The 18,659-nt window shown below is 50.3% G+C and overlaps 2 protein-coding genes across 4 annotated transcripts in view; one reads left to right on the top strand and one right to left on the bottom strand.

The window, feature by feature from the left end:
- VPS37C (VPS37C subunit of ESCRT-I) overlaps positions 1-1,469 on the bottom strand; it is a 21,541-nt gene extending 20,072 nt beyond the window's left edge. For 2 of the 3 annotated variants that reach the window (XM_060176286.1, XM_016186650.2), the window contains exon 1: positions 1,153-1,383. The gene's annotated coding sequence lies outside the window, so the exon portion shown is untranslated. The other variant, XM_007519654.3, reaches the window with a different exon arrangement.
- LOC103110491 (pepsin F-like) overlaps positions 1-16,695 on the top strand; it is an 18,097-nt gene extending 1,402 nt beyond the window's left edge. The window contains 12 exon segments of the mRNA XM_060175747.1: positions 986-1,363; positions 1,541-1,598; positions 12,145-12,188; positions 13,364-13,504; positions 13,573-13,662; positions 14,614-14,813; positions 15,184-15,274; positions 15,276-15,310; positions 15,490-15,634; positions 15,724-15,822; positions 15,896-15,973; positions 16,540-16,695. Of these exon segments, the coding sequence (XP_060031730.1) occupies positions 986-1,363; positions 1,541-1,598; positions 12,145-12,188; positions 13,364-13,504; positions 13,573-13,662; positions 14,614-14,813; positions 15,184-15,274; positions 15,276-15,310; positions 15,490-15,634; positions 15,724-15,822; positions 15,896-15,973; positions 16,540-16,695 (1,515 nt within the window).
- Positions 16,696-18,659: the final 1,964 nt, after the last annotated feature.

The raw sequence follows: 18,659 nt of genomic DNA on the forward strand, positions 1-18,659 counted from the left end.
TCATCGGCTGAAAATCTGACAGGAGCGTCAGCTGCCTCTCTGCCCAGTTCCCCAGGTGGGAATATACGTGCCCACACCTAGTTTCAGCTATGAGAGTGAATCTTTACTGCATGTCTGTATGTACGTACACATACATGTATACAGTGGCTGGGGTGATGATTCAATTGGTAGAGCACTGGACTCACGACTGAGGCTGCCTGTTCAAGTCCCTTCTCTGCAAGTACCAGAGTGGTGTTCTGGCTTCTCCCTCCCCTCTGTCTCATGTGTAACTCTCTCTCTTCTTCTTCTTCTAGCGTTTGCCCTTCTTCCATAGCCAGTCAACAGGTCAGGTTGAAAGCTGTCAGGAGCTGCTTGTTGCTGGCTTTGAAAGTGAGTGGGATCCATGTGGATTCAGTCGGCTAGGAAGGATCGTCAGTTTCCCCAATGTAATAAATGATACACACACACATATCTACACATATGTATGTGTATTTTTGCAGACGGCATGACATGCAAAGTGGCTGGAGCACTGGACTTGCAAGCATGATATCCTGAGTCTGACCCCAACATCGCATGTACCAGTGTGATACTGATTTTCTCCCTCTCTCTCGTGTTACTAAGTAATTATTTTCAATTAAAACATATTAATTATAGATTAATTAATGAGATAGCATAGTGGTTATGCAAAAAGACTTTAATGCTCTAGGCTCCAAAGTCACCTGTTCAATCCCAAGCACCCCACAAACCAGAGCTGAGCAGTGCTCATTTACTGGCATATTTGCATACAAACATTTGCATATATACAACCTCTCTCATGCACTGCCCTCTGCACACAGGAGCCAGGTAGACAGGCGTGTAGGAGACAGACACCAGTCCTTGGGGGCTGGTTGGTCAGTGAGGCTGCACAGAATAAAGATCAGAGCAGGGCTGAGAAGGCCCCTCCTCCAATGCCCCACGGAGAAGAGTCCTCCGAACGCCCCGGGGCCCCACTCGCCTGCTCTCACAGCCCAAGAGAGGAGAGCGAGGGGTGGGGCGGAGGATCCAGGCCGCGCCCGCCCGAGGGGCAGGGGCGTCTCTCCGCGGGAGTCACGCGACCCCCGTGCCCAATCGCCAGCCTCTGCCAGCCCCCAGCCCCCAACAGCCGGCCCCCGCCCCTCCCCAGGCCCCGCTCACCTGCCGGGGCCGCAGCCGCAGCAGCCGCGGCGGGGTAAGCACGACCAGCGCCGCACTTCCGGGTCCCGCGAGGCCCGCCCCCAGCTACCGGAAGTGCCCCCTCCGACGTCCGGGCGCTGGGCCACGGTCGCCCAGCTACCGCAACGGGCGCCGCGCGGAGCTCCGCGTCACTGCCACGCCGTTCCCCCGCCAGCCCAACACACACATTCCCGCGCGGCGGTCGCCGAGGACGCTTACCGGGCTCCCCCCACGAGGCCTACCCCCAGTCTAGCGAGAGGCGGATGGTTCGCCCCGCCCCTGGAAATGGCGCCGCCCAGAAGGCGGAGACCCGCGCGCCCCGCACTAGTGCGCCTGCGCAGACCCGGATTTGCGGGCTTTCGCCTTGTAGGTTGCTGGGGACCCAAAACGGATGCGCAAAAGGGAGAACTGGACCCCAGCACCTAACAGTTCGCCCAGGATGCCCTGCCTAAGCTCAGAATGAGGAGTCCCCACGCCAGCCAGAGAGAAATCAACAGGGGAAAAAGGAAATACAGACAGCTGCAGCACTGCTTCACTGCCTGCATGTTTCTCCCTGCAGGTGGCGACTGGAGGCTTGAACCCGGATCATTGAGCGCTGTAACATGCGCTCAACCGGGTGCGCCACTGTCTGCTCCCACAGAGGAACTCTTTTTAAGTAGTTTCTCCACAAGTAGCCCATTGCCCAAGACAACAGATGACACTCTTCGGCAGGAGGAGGGGTTGTTGCATTGTAAATTGCGAACAGCCACCAACATGCTCACTTGCCCAAGATCATGAATCCGTAGGACAGTGAATCGGCGTCCTGATGCCAGGTCGTTCTGGCAATTTACCCCCAGCACCGTCTGTTGCTGTATCCCTCTCAGTAGCACTAACCATTGTAACTTAGTGAAACTGGAGGTTACTTAGACCCGAGAAACTGTGTCGCCGAAATGTCAAAACCGTGTTAGATGTTGAATTAAGATCATTGGCATTAGTGGCAGACACCTGCTGTAAATAAGGTCCTGTCACTACAGAGTCCAAGTGGCCATGATAACATCAGGAACAGCAGTACTCAAGCCTTCTTCTGAATGGAATAAATTTATTATTATTTTTTAAAACAAGTAACTCAGGGTTTGTTTGTTTGTTTGCACTAGAGTTATTAATTCACTGCAGAAAGGGAAATCTGCTTTATGGCATCCAACAGCCCAAGGAGGCGACCCTAAAGAAAATCGCAGAGCCTGGGAAAGAACTCAGGATCTGGGTGTCAGGGCAGCAGGACCTGTGCTCTAGCTGTTCTTGCTACCTTGTGTTACCGCCTTGTCCTTTCAGAGGAGTCATTTCTATGTCAAAGCCTTCCCTTCTTGGGCAGAACTGACTTTCTCACAGCCTCATAGCAAACGGCCAGGTGCTCACCCTTCTGCAACTAGAGCTCCTGCTACAGAGTGCAAAGCGGCTCCCTGAGGAGGGCAACCTCAGCTACTGACCTTCAGAGACAGTGACCCCTCAGAGGGACTGTATGACTGATGGACATACATCCCCTTTACACATAGTCAGACTGGCTCCCATGAACAGCAGCTGCTGGAGAGCTGGGTAGAAAGGGCAGATGGCGTGAACTCTTTGCCTTACATAAATCCTTCTGTGCTCCATAGCTATTGATAAATATATATTAAGTAGACGTTTAATTTTACTGTTATTGGACAGAGACAGACAGAAATCAAGAGGGAAAGTGGAGATAGGGAGAGATAAAGACAAACACATACAGACTGCTTTATCACTCCTGAACTCTCACCCCTTCAGGTAAGGATTGGGGGCTTGAACCCAGGTCCTTGCACATAGTGACAAGTGTGCTCAACTGGGTGCACTACCTTCTGGTCCTGTACTCTACAGCGTTAATCCTGTGCCTATACTGCATTGAAGATCAAAAGATCAGAAAAGACTGCTAGCAGATCAACTTGATTTTTAGATTCAATCAACCTTTCACTCGTGGGCAATGTGTTAGAAGGTGGGATGTGAATATGATGGCTTAAGTTAGAGTCATCATCTTGAACCATGAGGCATCCAGAGGCTTGGAGGCCATAGGTGGTGACACAATAAATTAGGAGCCTGAGATCTGCTGAACTTTGACAGGACAGGGCAGTAAACCACTTTGGATAAACCACTGTTGTTTGAGGGTTTTTTTTCTGCCACTCATGCCCTTCTGAAAAGCCTCTTTTGTACCCCAAAACTGGTCTAATGCTCCTTTATATGTCTCTTGACATATAAATACCCATGGCTTTTTCTTTCCTTTCTTACTGTTCACTATACTTTATACAGCTGACATATACAGTCATAGATTTATTGGGTAGAGACAGAGAGAAGTTGAGAGGGTAAGGGAGATGGATAAACACCTACAGCCCTGCTTCACCACTCATGAAGCTTTCCCCCTGCAAGGGGTAACAGGGGCTTGAATCCCATTATAATATGCCCTATCAACCAGGTGTACCACCAGCCAGCCCTGGGTGACAGTTTTAACCGCCCAGGGTACTGAGTTCCACAGCTTTTTCTGGGATGGCTTCTAGACTAACAGCTTTGTCCATCTGCAGAGACACATCATAAAAGCACATGACTAGGTTTGATCACGTGAAAGTCCAGATGTCCCAGCCACAATTTATCTCAGGGACATGTCCTCGGGCAGCTCTGGGAGCACGATGGCAAGAGAGGCACACATTCCTGTGGGGAGAGAAGTGAGGATGGATTGTACCCCCCACGACCCCAGGCTAAGTCCAGCCTAGGAGTGAATTGCTAGGTAGGTCTTATCAATGGACTTCCCAGACAGCATAGCCTAGAGGGGAGTGAGTGTCTGGAGCCTGCCTGTGACACTGAGGTCAAACCCCATTCTGACACTGGCAGTGGCCTATACGACCACTGATGACCCATTTGCGACGTGCTGGTCCCTCCAAATGATGGAGCTCTGAGCACTACCTGAACTTTGTCTCCCTCACCCGCTAGGGTCCCTTCTGCAGACAGCTCAATGCACGTTCTTCTTTTATTGTTTAGATTTCTTCGTGTGCTTTTATGGGAAGAGAGAGACCAAAGCACTGCTCTGCTCTGGCATGTGGCCGTGCTGGGGTTCAAACCTAGTACCTCAGGATTGCAAGCACTCTGCTTGTTGAACCCTCTTCCTGGCACTCAAATATCTAATGCTTCAAGTGGTCACTGGGAGGATGAAAGTTCTCCAGTAGATGAGGGTCCCTTCTTTGGCCTCCCATTCCACACCCCCACTCACCTACCTAGCACTATCATCCTCCAGCCCCAGAGCCCAGCACCAACCAGCAAAAGAGGGACCAAGAGCATAGAACTGGGGCCGGGTGGTAGCACAGTGGGTTGGGTGAACATGGTGCAAATTCAAGGATTGGCATAAAGATCCCGATTCAAACGCCTGGCTCTCCACCTGGTGGGGGGGGTTGCTTCATAAGCACTGAAGCAGGTCTGCAGGTGTCTGTCTTTCTTTCCCCCCTTCTTTCTGCCCTCTCTTGACTTCTCTCTGTCCTATCCAACAACAATGACAACAATAACAACAACAATGATAAACAAGGGCAACAAAAGGGAAAAAAAAAAATAGCCTCCAGAAGCAGTGGATTCATGGATCAGGCACCGGGTCCCAGTGATAACCATAGAGGCAAAAAAAAAAAAAAAGCATTGAATTTGCAGACAGGTTTGAACTCAACTATAATCATGGCTCTATCCTTACAGCCTCACCATATTTTGAGGTGGTGGTTTAACTCCTCAGAGCCTCAGTTTCCTCATTTGTATTTGGGGGACACTCTTAGCCTCATAGGAACCCACCACACCCCCTACCCTTCCCCTGGGAGAGTGCATCAGAAATGAATCCAGGGCCTAAGTGACTCCTTAAATATGGAGTCCAGTGCGTTGTGGCTGTGGATGCCTCAAAGAAAAGTTGACATAAAGAGCTCATCCAACTCAGCAGCAAGAGAACAAATGACCCCATCCAAAAATGGGGAGGCGATATGATCAGAATATTCACCACAGAAGGGGTCCAAAAAGCCAAAAAACATGAAAAAATGCTCCAAGTCATTGATTGTCAGAGAAATGCAAATAAAGACAACAATGACATACCACTTCACTCCTGTGAGAATGTCATACATCAGAAAAGATAGCAGCAACAAGTGCTGGAGAAGTTGTGAGGGAAAAAGGACCTTCTTGCACTGCTGGTGGGAATGTAAATTGGTCCAACCGCTGTGGAGAGCAGTCTGGAGAACTTCCAGAAGGCTAGAAGTGGACCTACCCTATGACCCTGAATTCCTCTCCTGGAGAATTATCCTAAGGAAACAAACACACCTATCCAAAAAGATTTGTGTATACCTATGTTCATAGCAGCACAATTTATAATAGCCAAACCTGGAAGTATCCGAGGTGTCCAACAACAGATGAGTGGTTGAGAAAGTTGTGGTCTATATACACAATGGAATACTACTCAGCTATTAAAATGGTGATTTCAGTTTCTTCACCCCATCTTGGATGAAACTTGAAGGAATCATGCTAAGTGAGATAAGTCAGAAGGAGAAGAATGAATATGGGATGGTCTCACAGACAGAAATTGAAAAATACTAGTCTGTCTTTCCTGGGCAGATGGTCTCACCAATGTGTCCTGGAACCTCACCTCCCCAGAGCCCTACCCACTAGGGAAAGACAAAAACAGACTGGGGGTATGGATAGACCTGCCAATGCCCATGTTCAGCAGAGAAGCAATTACAGAAGCCAGACCTCCAGCCTTCTGCACCCCTTAGAGATCTTTGGTTCATACACCCAGAGGGATAAAGAATAGGGAACCTCTCAGTGGAGGGAATGGAATATGGCACGTTGGTAGTAGGAACTGTATGAATTGTACCCCTATATTTTTAATTTTTTTTTTTACCAGAGCACTGCTCAGTTCTGGCTTATGGTGGTGCAGGGGATTGAACCTGGGACTTGAGTGTGCCTCAGGCACAAGGGTCTGTTTGCATAACCATTGTGCTATCTACCCCTGCCCTAATTGTACCCCTCTTATCCCAAAATCTTGTTGATCATTATTAAATCACCAATGATAAAAAAAAAGTTGAAAAAAAAAAACACAAAGCAAAAAGCAAAACTTGGACTGGATTTGGTGCATTGCTCCAAAGTAAAGGACTCTAAAGTGAACCATGTTCAGCTCCTGGAACATGATGGCAGAGGACCTAGAGGGGGTTGAATTGTTATTTGGAAGACTGAGAAATGTTACACACATACAAACCACTGTATTTTGGGCCTGGCAGTGGCACACCTGGTTAAGCAAACACGTGACAGTGTGCAAGGTTACAGGTTCAAACCCCTGGTTCCCACCTACACGGGAAAAACTTTGCGAGTGGTAAAGCAGGGCTGCAGGTGTCTCTGTCTCTCTCCCTCACTATTTCCTCCTCCTCTCTCAATTTCTCTCTGTCCCTGCCCAATAAATAAATAAAAATATAAAAAATAACTAAAGAAAACTACTGTATTATATTGTTGATTGTAAACCATTAATCCCCCCAATTACAAAAACAAGAAAAAAAAAGTGGGCAATAAAAGACATTAGCTGAATGTGACAAAGGAGCCAGATGTGCAGACAGCTGGGAGAAGAACAGTCTGTGGAGTCAGCGGTAGAGTACAGGACTTGCAGGCAGGAGGCGCTGGGTTCGATTCCAAGCACTGCATATGCCAGAGAAGTCCTCTGATCTCTCTCTCTCTCTCCCTCTCATGAAATAAGAAGTAATATTTTAATGTTTTATTTATTATTTATTGGATAGAGCCAGAGAGAAATTGAGAGGGGAAAAGGGCGATAGAGATGAAGTGGTACCTGCCTCACTGCTCGTGCAGGTGGGGGCCGGGAGCTTGAACCCAGGACCTTGTGCACTGTAACATGTGCACTCAACAGAGTGTGCCACCTTCCAGCCCCAGAAGTAATAGTTCTTAAGCTAGAAGGGAGGAGCCAGGAAGCAGCTTCCCTGGTAGGACTGACAGGAACCCCCAGCCCACAGGGGAGCACCGTGCACTGGAGAAGCTTCCTTAGTGGTAAAGCAGAGCTACAGTGTCTCCCTCTCCTCTCCCTCTATCTATAGAACGGAGGGTGGGGATAAAGAGGCTACCCAGGCTGGTGGAGTCACATAGGCGTGAAGTCCAAGCAAAGCCCCCCAAAATGAAGGAAGGAAGGGAGGGAGGGAGGAAAGGGAAAGAAAAGAAATAAAAAGGTGTGGTCTGGGAGGTAAGGCAGTGACATAGCTTTGGATTCTCAATCATGAGGTCCTGAGTTCCATCCCTGGCAGCACATGTGCCAGAATGATGTCTGGTTCTTTCTCTCTCCTCCTGTCTTTCTCATAAATAAATAATAATAAAATCTTTTTTAAAAAAGAAAGAGAAAGGAAGAAAGAAAGAAAGAAAAGGAGGGAGGAAGGAAGTAGAGAGGAGAAGGGAAAAAAGTGAAAAAGGAGGGAGGGGTGTCCTGCTGTAGTGCAGTGGGTGAAGCACACATGGTGCAAAACCCCAGGACCAGAGTAAGGATCCTGGTTCAAGCCCCCAACTACCCACTTGCAGGGTGGTTGCTTCACAAGAAGTGAAGCAGGTCTGCAAGTGTCTGTCTTTCTCTCCCCATTTCTGTCTTCCCCTCTTTCTCCATTTGTCTCTGTGCTAACTGACAACAACATCAATAACAACAACAATAATAACCACAACAATGATAAAAACAACAAGGGTAACAAAAAAGGAAAAGAAAAGGGAGGAAAGGAAGAATGAAGGGAAGGAAGGGAAGGAAGGAAAGAAAAGAGAAGAGAAGAAACGTGGGAAGAAGCAGAGGAGAGGAAAGGGAAAGAAAGGGAGAAAAGAGGAAGGGAAGTGAAAGGAACGGAAGGGGAGAAAGGGTGGAAGGAAGGAAGGAAGGAAGAAGGCAGAGAGAGAGGGAGGGAGCGAGGAAGGAGAGCATTCCGGACCAGAGGCACAGCAATTGCAAAGACCCGAGGCTGTCAAGCTCAAGGAATGACAACGTTTTCACTTGTAGTCTCCCTTCCACAGGGTCACAGCACTGTCCCCAGGGGACACCAGGCGCCATCTCACCTCACACCTCCTCACTCACTTCACTTGTGAGCTGCCAGCAAGGAGCCCACTCCCCAGAATTCAGCAGCCTCTGGGGGTTGCTGGAAACCTGAGGCAGAAGAACCAGGGATCCTGCACAACACTGCGCTGGGGTCAGGGTGTGTGTTAGCCAGAGCCCTGAGACCCAGAGGATGTTCCTGAACCGCTGGGGAGACTCTGGTTCCTCTGTCCCTTCTCAAAGGTACTCCTGGGCCAAAGCATCAGCATCTGCCCTTGAGGTCTAGCGACTAGAACTCAGTTCACAGTGTGAGGGCACCCAGCCAACACTCAGCCTTTCCCTGGGGGGCCGCCTAGGGCTCCCTTTGTCTCCATGCAGAGGGCAGAGCAAGATCCTCTCTGGGGTGAGTGGTTTCATTCCCTACCAGGGACTTCAGAGCACCAGGACCTTTCTTGAGCATCAAAGAGACAGCAATGGGCAGGGGAGAAAGCATATGCAAAAAAGATTCCTGCTTACAGCCATGGTCCCAGGTTCAATCCCCAGCACCGCCATAAGCCAGAGCTGAGTAGTGCTCTGATATCATTCTCTCTCTCTCTCTCTCCCCCATTCTGTGTTTCTCTTTCATTAAGTAAATAAATAAAATATTTTTTAAAAATAGAAAAGAAAAAAAGGATGGAAGGAAGGAATGAAAGAAAGAAAGAAAGACTGGATGGCGGCACACCTGGTCGAGCACAAATGTTACAATGCACAAGGACCTGGGTTCAAGCCCCCAGTCCCCATCTGCAGGGGCCAGTTTGGCAGGTAGTGAACCAGCGCTACAGGTGTCTCTCTGTCTGTCTGTCCCTCTCTAAAATTCCAGTGAAGGGGATGGAACCAGAACTCAGGTGATGGGAACTGTGTGGAATTGTACCCCTATTATCTTACAACTTTGTAAATCAGTATTAACTCACTAATAAAAGAAAATGAAGAACAGCTTGCCTTCATCAACAAGGTGCAGTGCCTGGAACCAGACTTCAGAAAAACAAGAGGGGCCATGTCCCTTTCTGTCGGGACACAAAACTGGTGAATCGCACAGTGCATCTCACTGTGTCTGCCTGACACTTTTGACAGATGGACACGTGGACTTTCACAGGTCTGATTCTTTTCCAGAAACTTGATCTGATGCTCAAACATCCCCCCTTTGGGTCAGCAGGAGCCTCTTCATAATGAATCCCTGGAACTTGACAGGACCCCAGGGGGCTCTGAAGGGTCCCCATTTCCTGGTCCTCCCAGATGTCCCCAGTTTGTCTTGTGCATTTCTAAGCCCAACCCAGGGGGCACCCAGATGTCAAGACTCCCTGGAGCCACACGTGAGACATGCTATGGAGAGATAAGCCTCTTCTGAGAGGGCAAACCACTGTTACCCAGGTGTTTATTGACAGGATGAGGAAACAGCATGATGGTTATCCAAATGGCTTTCCTGCCTGTGGCGCCAGAGTCCCAGGTTCAGTGCTCAGCACCACCGTAATCCAGAGCTGAGCAGTAACAATAATAGTAAAAGAAAACCATCAAGTTGTTTTACTTTTACCAGAGCACTGCTCAACTCTGGCTTGTGGTGGTGAGAGAGATTGGATTGAATTTAGGGCCTTGGAGCCTTAGGCAGGAGAGTCTCACTGCATAACCACTGTGCTATTTTCCCCACCTGTCGAGTTATTTATTGCCGATAGGCCAATAGCAGTGGCCAAAGCTAGGGGGTCCAGATATTCTTTTTTTTTTCTTTTAAGAAAGGATTTTTTTTTTATTTAAGAAAGGATTAATTAAAAAAACCATAGGGTAGGAGAGGTACAACTCCACACAATCCCCACCACTCAATCTCCATATCCCACCCCCTCCCCTGATAGCTTTCCCACTCTCTGTCCCTCTGGAAGCATGGACCCAGGGTCATTGTGGATTGTAGAAGGTGGAAGGTCTGGCTTCTGTAATTGCTTCCCCGCTGAACATAGGCGTTGACTGGTCGGTCCATACTCCCAGTCTGCCTCTCTCTTTCCCTAGTAGGGTGAGTCTCTGGTGAAGCAGAGCTCCAGGACACATTGGTGGGGTCTTCAGTCCAGGGAAGTCTGGCCGGCATCCTGATGACATCTGGAACCTGGTGACTGAAAAGAGAGTTAACATACAAAGCCAAACAAATTGTTGAGCAATCATGGACCCAAAACTTGGAATAGTGGAGAGGAAGTGTTAGGGGGATATTCACTGCATACTCTAGTGTACTTCTGCTTTCAGGTATATATTTTGCAGTAGTTTATGGATACGTGTGAACATATGCTGTCTCTCACAGAACCTGGTCTATATCTAGGTTTTGGGACTTTGTTAGAAAGTGAACCACCTGGGATGGAATTAGAGAATACTATGAAAGGAAAGGTCTCACCCGAGTAATGAAGCTGAAGGGTTGTCATTCCACATGTGAAGTCTCTGGACACAGTTTGAAGTGAAGCATGTTGAGGTGGCAATCACTGTGTTGATTAGGTTGTGATCGGCAGATGCAATATTATTTGATATGGATTGGGAGAAGCATATGGGAAAGTGGGCCCTATCCAATGGTTCCAGGACTGGGGGAAGTAGAGGCTCTATAGTGGAGATGTGAGGTTCCTGCTGTCTTAGGTTTCAAAAAGACAATTGATAGTTAATGTTATCATCACATTAATTGGTAATTGGGTTAACTTTGGAAAGTCCTTTTGTTAGGGTTTGCTGTACAGTACCCAGTATCTTGTATATAGCTGTGCTATTGGTTGCTTCTGATCTACTTGGTCTAGGCTTCTCAGAGAGTCTGCAGATATTCTTAGAAAACAATAGAGAGAACTGATAGAAACTTATTCTTCCAGTTCAAGTTAGAAGAACACACAGACTCGCATTCCCTTTTTGGGCCTGTAATTCATGCAGAGAATACTTTTATCTTTTATCATTGCCTTATGGCAGTGTCACAATTACCTGTTTAACTTATAAATCAGATGTTTTCTACTTTATGTCAGGTATGCTTCTATACCTGCTTCCTTTTCTTTTTAATTTACTTATTGGACAGAGAGAAATTGAGAGGTGAGAAGGAGATAGAGAGGGAGAGACAGAGAGACACCTGTAGCCCTGCTTCACAACTCATGACGCTTTCCCCCTGTAGGTGGGGAACAGGGGTATGGACCCAGGTCCTTTCGCACTGTAATGTGTGCGCTTAACCAGGTGTGTGCCACCACTTACCCCCACTCCCCCTGCTTCATTTTCTTATTAAGGTTTATTCTAAATATTTTATTTATTACTTACTAGATAGAGACACAGAGAAAATGAGAGGGAGATGGAAACGGAGAGAGAGAGAGAGAGAGAGACCTGCAGCATTGCTTTACCACCTGTGAAACTTCCCCCCTGCAAGTGGGAGACTGAGTGGCTTGAACCCTGGTGGCCCCTATAGCTGCTTCTAACAACCTAAGAGCATCTACTTACGTGTTAGCGCTACCAGGTACAACCATCTCAAAGTGCAGTGGTTCCCGCAATCTTCTTCTCCTAGCATTTGCCCTTCTTCCGTAGCCAGTTAAATGGCTTTGAAAGTGACTGGGATCCATGTGGATTCAGTTGGCTAGGAAGGATCGTCAGTTTCCCCAATGAATGGGGACTCACGGGATGCACCACGAGAAGGTCGATCCAATGAACCCCAATAAGATTATTTAGCTTCCTTGGGGGAGGCAGTCTGGTGGGGCAGCTGAGGTGTGGCACACAGCACCTGACCTCTGTCTGTCTGTCTGTCTGTCTTTCTTTTGTCCTCTGTCCACATGCTGTGCCCAGAATCCCTCTGAGGAGGGTCCATGCGAGAGAATCCCCTGTTGAGAGACCTTCAGAGAGAGTTCATGAAGGAGAACCCCCCGGCAGAAGCAAAAAGAATTTTCTACAGCAGTGAGGAGAACAAGGCGCCAAGCTCTCCTTTCCCCTGAGGAACCACATGGATGTAAGTGTGGGAACTGGGATGGGTGCGGGGAGGATCTCTGCATCGCCCCCCTGTGGTTCTTACCAGGAACAGCTGGTCCAACACAACAAAGGGGCCTGTGAAATAGCTCACTTAGTGGGCTCCTTTGCCAAGTGATTGACCCAGGTTCGAGCCCAGCCACCATCACATTGAAGAACGCTTTGGTGCTGGCTTGATAACAATGATCTTGTTACACATAAGAAAGATGCTTTGAGAGGCCAAGTGGTGGCACACCTGGTTCAGCACACACTACAGTGTATGGTCCTGGATTCAAACCCAGGGTCAACACCTGCAGGGGGAAAGATTCAAGGGTGGTGAAGCAGGGCTGCAGGTGTCTCTCTGTGTTGATCCCTCTCTACCTCTCTGTCCTTTCTCAATTTCTCTGTCTCTATCATATACATAAAAAATTTAAAAATAATAAAAGTGATTTGAATTTAAAAAATATAAACATTAAATGTTAAAAAGAAAAAAAGACAGGAAGGAAGGAAGGAAGAAAGGAAAAAAGAAAGAAAGAAAGAAAGAAAGAAAGAAAGAAAGAAAAGAAAGACTAGCTTTGAGTCCACCAAAGAACAAGTAGGTGTAAAAGACAAAGGCCAAATCCTTGGTGTTAACATGGCGGTCTTTGAGTCTAGAGGAAGTGGCAAGTGCTAGGAGGGCTGCCTGGAGGAAGCAGATCTTCAGCTGGGCCTTGAAGAGTATGGGAAGAGTTTAGAGAACAGCAGGAGGGTGGGGTGGGTGTGGTGGTGGCTGGATTATTATTTTTTTTAATTATTTATTTTATTTATTCCCTTTTGTTGCCCTTGTTGTTTTCTTGTTGTAGTTATTGTTGTTGTTATTGATGCCAACCTTCTTGGATAGGGCAGAGAGAAATGGAGAGAGGAGGGGAAGACAGAGAGGGGCAGAGAAAGACAGACACCTGCAGACCTGCTTCACGGCCTGTGAAGCGACTCCCCTGCAGGTGGTGAGCCGGGGGCTGGAACCCGGATCCTTAAGCCGGTCCTTCGCTTTGCGCCACCTGCACTTAACCCGACTCTCAGTGGCTGGCTCATTAAAGGAAGGCCTTGGCCTGCACCCAGGGCAGTGAGGTGGGGCAGAGGAACTGGGGGTGCAGAGGCCTGCTCTGACAGCCCCTCTCCCTGCACTGCGCCTCCCTGCAGATGATCTATGTCGGCACCATCGGCATAGGCACGCCCCCTCAGAACTTCTCGGTGGCCTTTGACACAGGCTCCACAGACCTCTGGGTGCCCTCCATCTACTGCCCGAGCCCTGCCTGCGGTGAGTGCGCCCCCTGGCGGCGTGTCCCCTCCAGCCCTACAGAGAAGGCCGGCACTCACACCCCCTCTTCCCTCCCACCCTGTCTCTGCAGTCAACCATCGATCCCAGACTCTCCTCCAGCTTCCGGAACTCCAGCCGCCCCATGAACGTGGTTTATGGCTCGGGCAGGATGTCTGGCATCGTGGGCTGGTACCTACCAGCAGCGAGAGGGATCTGGGCACAGGGAGGGGGGAAGCTCAGCCTCATAGCAGCTGAACACCTGTCTCCCCACGTGGATGGGTCTCTGGGGAGACAGTGTCCCTGCTGGCACTCCAATCCCAGAATGACAGACAGGTGGTGATGAGGGGGCCCTTGGGGCGTGGGTGTGGCGCACATAGGCTGCAGTTCCCCTCCCCCTGGCAGGTTCACAGGCTGAGTTTGCTGCAAGCAGAGCAAGACAAACCACTTTTTGATTTTCCAGATGTGCCAGGCACTTCAATCACACCTTCACAAAATAAGATTTATTTTTGAGGGAAGGAACATTGCATTGCTTGTCCATGTGCTGCTGGGGATGAAACCCAGGGCCTCGGGCAGTGCAGAAGCTCACTCACCCACTGAGAGCCACCCCTCAGCCTCTTTAATCTCTCTCTCTCTGCACTAGGGTTATATCCTGGTAGCCATTTCCTCCCCTCCTTTCTTTTATTCAATAGAATAAAGAAATTGAGAGAAGGGGAGGTCGAGAGGGAGAGAGAAAGAGAGACACCTGTAGCTCTGCTTCACTGCCTGCAAAGCAAAAACCCCCCTCACCCCTGTAGGTGTGGACTGGGGGCTTGAACCCAGGTCTTTGTGCATGGTGACTGTTCAGTCTATGGTCTGACCATACTGAAGACAAAGGCTCTCCTGCTCTACTCATTTGGTCCTGTAGGTGGAGCCCTCTGGCCTCCTCTGAGTTTCGGTCCCTCACTGAACATGGGAGAAGGTTCACATGAGATGTGTGAGCAGGTGTTGGGATGGAGGTACAGGGCTGAATTCCCATCAGTGCTCAGCCAAGGCACAACCAGGGCATAGCCAGGCTCTGCCTCTTGCCTCTGCCACTTCCAGCCCCACTCTCTCCGCAAACCCTTAAGTGGGGGCCCCACCCCTTTCTCCACAGATCTGGAATCTCATTGCCGTGAGCCAGGGATTTGGTCTGAGCATGGTGGAGCCAGGGTATGAATTTGTCCTTACATCCTTTGATGGCATCCTGGGCCTGCCATACCCTGGCCTTGGCACCAAAGGGATCACTCCCTTCTTTGACACCTTGTGGGAGCAAAACCTCATCTCAGAAAATGTCTTTGCCTTCTATCTGAGCAGGTGAGTCTGGGCTGCTCTCTGAGAGGCTGCATAGGCTCCCTGATCCAGAAGTTTCCTGAAACCCACTCCATCCAGAGCTCAGTCAACTATGATGGTAGGGAGAAAGATCGGGCCCACCACTTACTTGTTGCAAATGAAACTTTATTGAAACATTGCCATGTGCAGTTATATGCATCTGACTCAGTCGTGGGCAGGTCCCCCAGGCCTCCCTTCATTTGTGCCTCAGTTCCCTCCCCCTTAACTCTGAAAAGTGGAAATAACCTGAGGGTGTGAGGAGTAGTCCTCTGGGCTGGGAGTGCTCCTGAGCTTGATACAAGTCCACACATACACTTTGCCCCTCACTCTGTGCCCCCTTTCTCCCCACGCCCAGAGAAATGAAGGAGGGCAGCACTGTGATGCTCGGCGGGGTGGACCACTCCTACTACACCGGGGAACTGCACTGGATCCCCGTGACCAGAACTGACCAGGCGCCAGTTCTGGCAGATCACTGTGGACAGGTGAGTCCCCATGCGTGTCACCCTGTGTGTCTACACACCCCAGCACTGACCAGCATCCTGATCTGAGCGAGTTGCATCAGGATACAAGGAAGGGAGGGGTGTGGCCTGGAGAAGGGGGTTCAGGTCAGGGAGGGGCTTCAGGAGTCTGCCTCACCCAGGCTTCCCTCCATCCCCGGCAGCATCTCCATGAACGGAAAGGTAGTGGCCTATCACGGTGGCTGCCAGGCCATACTGGACACCGGCATGTCCCTGCTGTTGGGCCCACAGAGAGACATCCGGAACATCCACAGCATCCTCCAGGCCCAGCAGACCTTCGCCCACAGGGTGAGGGTCACCCTGTGGGGAGGGGTGAGGGGGTGCCACACCCATAAGGACACCCTCTAACTCTGTCCTTTCGTCTTTGTCTGTGGCAGGTCACCATCCCCTGTGACAACAAGAACACTATGCCCGACCTGGTCTTCACCATCAACCGTGTCAACTACTCAGTGTCGGCCAGCGCCTACCTGCGTCAGGTGCGGGAGCTCCAGGGACCCTGACAGCGGTTGGGTGGAGGGCGCCCCTGGTGGTGTGATCGTGCTATTGCAGGACACAAACTACTACTACTACTACTACTATTCTATAGCCATCCCTGAAATAGAAGTGGGCCGGGCAGACGGCATGAGGGTCATGCCAAAAGATTCTTATGCCTGAGTCTCAGAGGTCGTAGGTTCAATCCCCTGCACACCATGAGCCAGAGCTGACTAATGCTGGGGTGTGGGGGAAGGAAGGGTGACAGGGTAGGTGGCAGGCCTGCCATGATTATTCACATCCCACCTCTAAAGCATCCTGGTTGGAACAAACCATCACCTCACCCTAGGCGGTGTCTTCTTTTGCTATACCCCAGTTTCCCCTCTGGGAATGGGGGTGCTGGACCTGAGCCTGTGAGTGGTTTTAGTGGGAGACAGAGTGAGACAGTTTCCAGGTCCCCAGTCTGCAGAACACAGCAGGAGGCTGGATGGGTGGTGGCCAGTATGCCCAGGTCCCTTGTAGATGATGCCACCAGGAAGCTGTGCCAAGGGGGGAGTGCAGTGTGAGAGGACTGCAGACTCCGGGAGACCACCCCATGGAAACACAAGGCTGGGGGCAGGGAGCAGCCTGGTATGGAAGAGGCTGCCCAGGAGGTGGGGGGGTGGCCCCAGGTGCAGGAGGGTTTGAGGTGGCCTGAGCTGACCCAGGTGTGTCTCTTGCAGGGCAACAGATGGAACTCCTGCATCAGCAACCTTGACTGGATGGAGCTGGCCTGGTACCAAAAGGAGCCCTGGACCCGGGGAGATGTCTTCCTGCGCCTCTACTTCTCTGTCTTTGACCGGGGGAACAACAGAGTCGGCCTGGCAACGGCAGTCTAAACGCACCAGGCCCCTCATCTCGGACATATACACACATCAGGGACATTTCTGGCCCCTGCCAGGGGCCCTGCCTCTGACTCTGGTCAATGCTGCAGGAGGCCCCACGAGCAATGCGAGACTGATTCCTCCACGTGATTCCTGTGTGGTCGCCGAACTTTAGGACTCAGAGCACAAGGACGGGCTGGCAGCTGGACGAGCCTCACAGGGGAGTCACCTGCTACGAGGAGTCAGCAGCAACACCAGCCAGTCCTCCAAATTTTGATTTCAGGATCTTAGACCCAAGATGCCGTCAGTGATGGCGGTGCTGTGCATGCTGGGCCCTTGGCTCAGCAGTTGATTCTCAGGCTAAGTGCTGCTATTTAAAGTAAACAGATTCATCATGAAACACGCTGTTTGCTTCTCTCTCTCTCTCTCTCTCTTTTTTTTCCTCTTCCTCCAGGGTTATTGCTGGGACTCAGTGCCTGCACTATGAACCCACTGCTCCTGAAGGCTGTTTCTTGCATTTTGTTGCCCCTGTTATTTGTTGTTATTGTTGTTGTTATTGCTGTCATTGTTTTTGGATAGGACAGAGAGAAATGGAGAGAGGAGGGGAAGACAAAGAGAGGGAGAGAAAGATAGACATCTGCAGACCCGCTTCACCACTTGGGAAGCGACTCCCCTGCTTGCAGCAAAATGAGCCTGTGAACATGCCAGAGGGAGGGGGACTGCAGCCTATGTGTGCCCCACCCACACCCCAAGGGCCCCCTCATCATCACCTGTCTGTCATTCTGGGGTTGGAGTGCCAGCAGGGACACTGTCTCCCCAGAGACCCATCCACGTGGGGGGACAGGTGTTCAGCTGCTATGAGGCTTTGGGGGGCCCCTGAGCTTCCCCCCTCCCTGTGCCCAGACCCCCTCTTGCTGCTGGTACCTGCACATTGTCATAGCCCACGATGCCAGACATCCTGCCCGTACCATAAACCTCGTTCATGGGGCGGCTGGAGTTCAGGAAGTTGGAGGAGAGTCTGGGATCGATGGTTGACTGCAGAGACAGGGTGGGAGGGAAGAGGGGGTGTGAGTGCCAGCCTTCTTGGTTGGCCAGGAGGGGACTCACCGCCAGGGGGCGCACTCACCGCAGGCAGGGCTCGGGCAGTAGATGGAGGGCACCCAGAGGTCTGTGGAGCCTGTGTCAAAGGCCACCGAGAAGTTCTGAGGGGGCGTGCCTATGCCAATGGTGCCGATGTAGACCATCTGCGGGTGGTGCCGTGCAGGGAGAGGGGCTGTCAGAGCAGGCCCCTGCACCCCCAGTACCTCTGCCCCACCTCGCTGCCCTGGGTGCTGGCCAAGGCCTTCCTTTAATGAGCCAGCCACCACCACACCCATCCCACCCTCCTGCTGCTCTCTAAACTCTTCCCATACTCTTCAAGGCCCAGCTGAAGAGCTGCTTCCTCCAGGCAGCCCTCCTAGCTCTTGCCACTTCCTCTAGACTCAAAGACCGGTATGTTAACACCAAGGACTTGGCCTTTGTCTTTGACACCTACTTGTTCTTTGGTGGACTCAAAGCTAGTCTTTCTTTTCCTTCTTTCTTTCTTTCTTTCTTTCTTTCTTTCTTTCTTTCTTTCTAACATTTAACATTTTACATTTTTTAAATTCAAGTCACTTTTATTATTTTTATTTTTTTTATTTATTTGATAGAGACAGAGAAATTAAGAAAGGACGGGGAAGTAGAGAGGGAACAACACAGAGAGACACCTGCAGTCCTGCTTCACCACCCTTGAATCTTTCCCCCTGCAGGTGGTGACCGGGGGTTTGAATCCAGGACCATACACTGTAGTGTGTGTGCTGAACCAGGTGTGCCACCGCTTGGCCTCTCAAAGCATCTTTCTTATGTGTAACAAGATCACTGTTATCAAGCCAGCACCAAAGCGTTCTTCAGTGTGATGGTGGCTGGGCTCGAACCTGGGTCAATCACTTGGCAAAGGAGCC

This window comes from Erinaceus europaeus, chromosome 17, assembly GCF_950295315.1.
Source record: "Erinaceus europaeus chromosome 17, mEriEur2.1, whole genome shotgun sequence".
NCBI classification, from domain to species: domain Eukaryota; kingdom Metazoa; phylum Chordata; class Mammalia; order Eulipotyphla; family Erinaceidae; genus Erinaceus; species Erinaceus europaeus.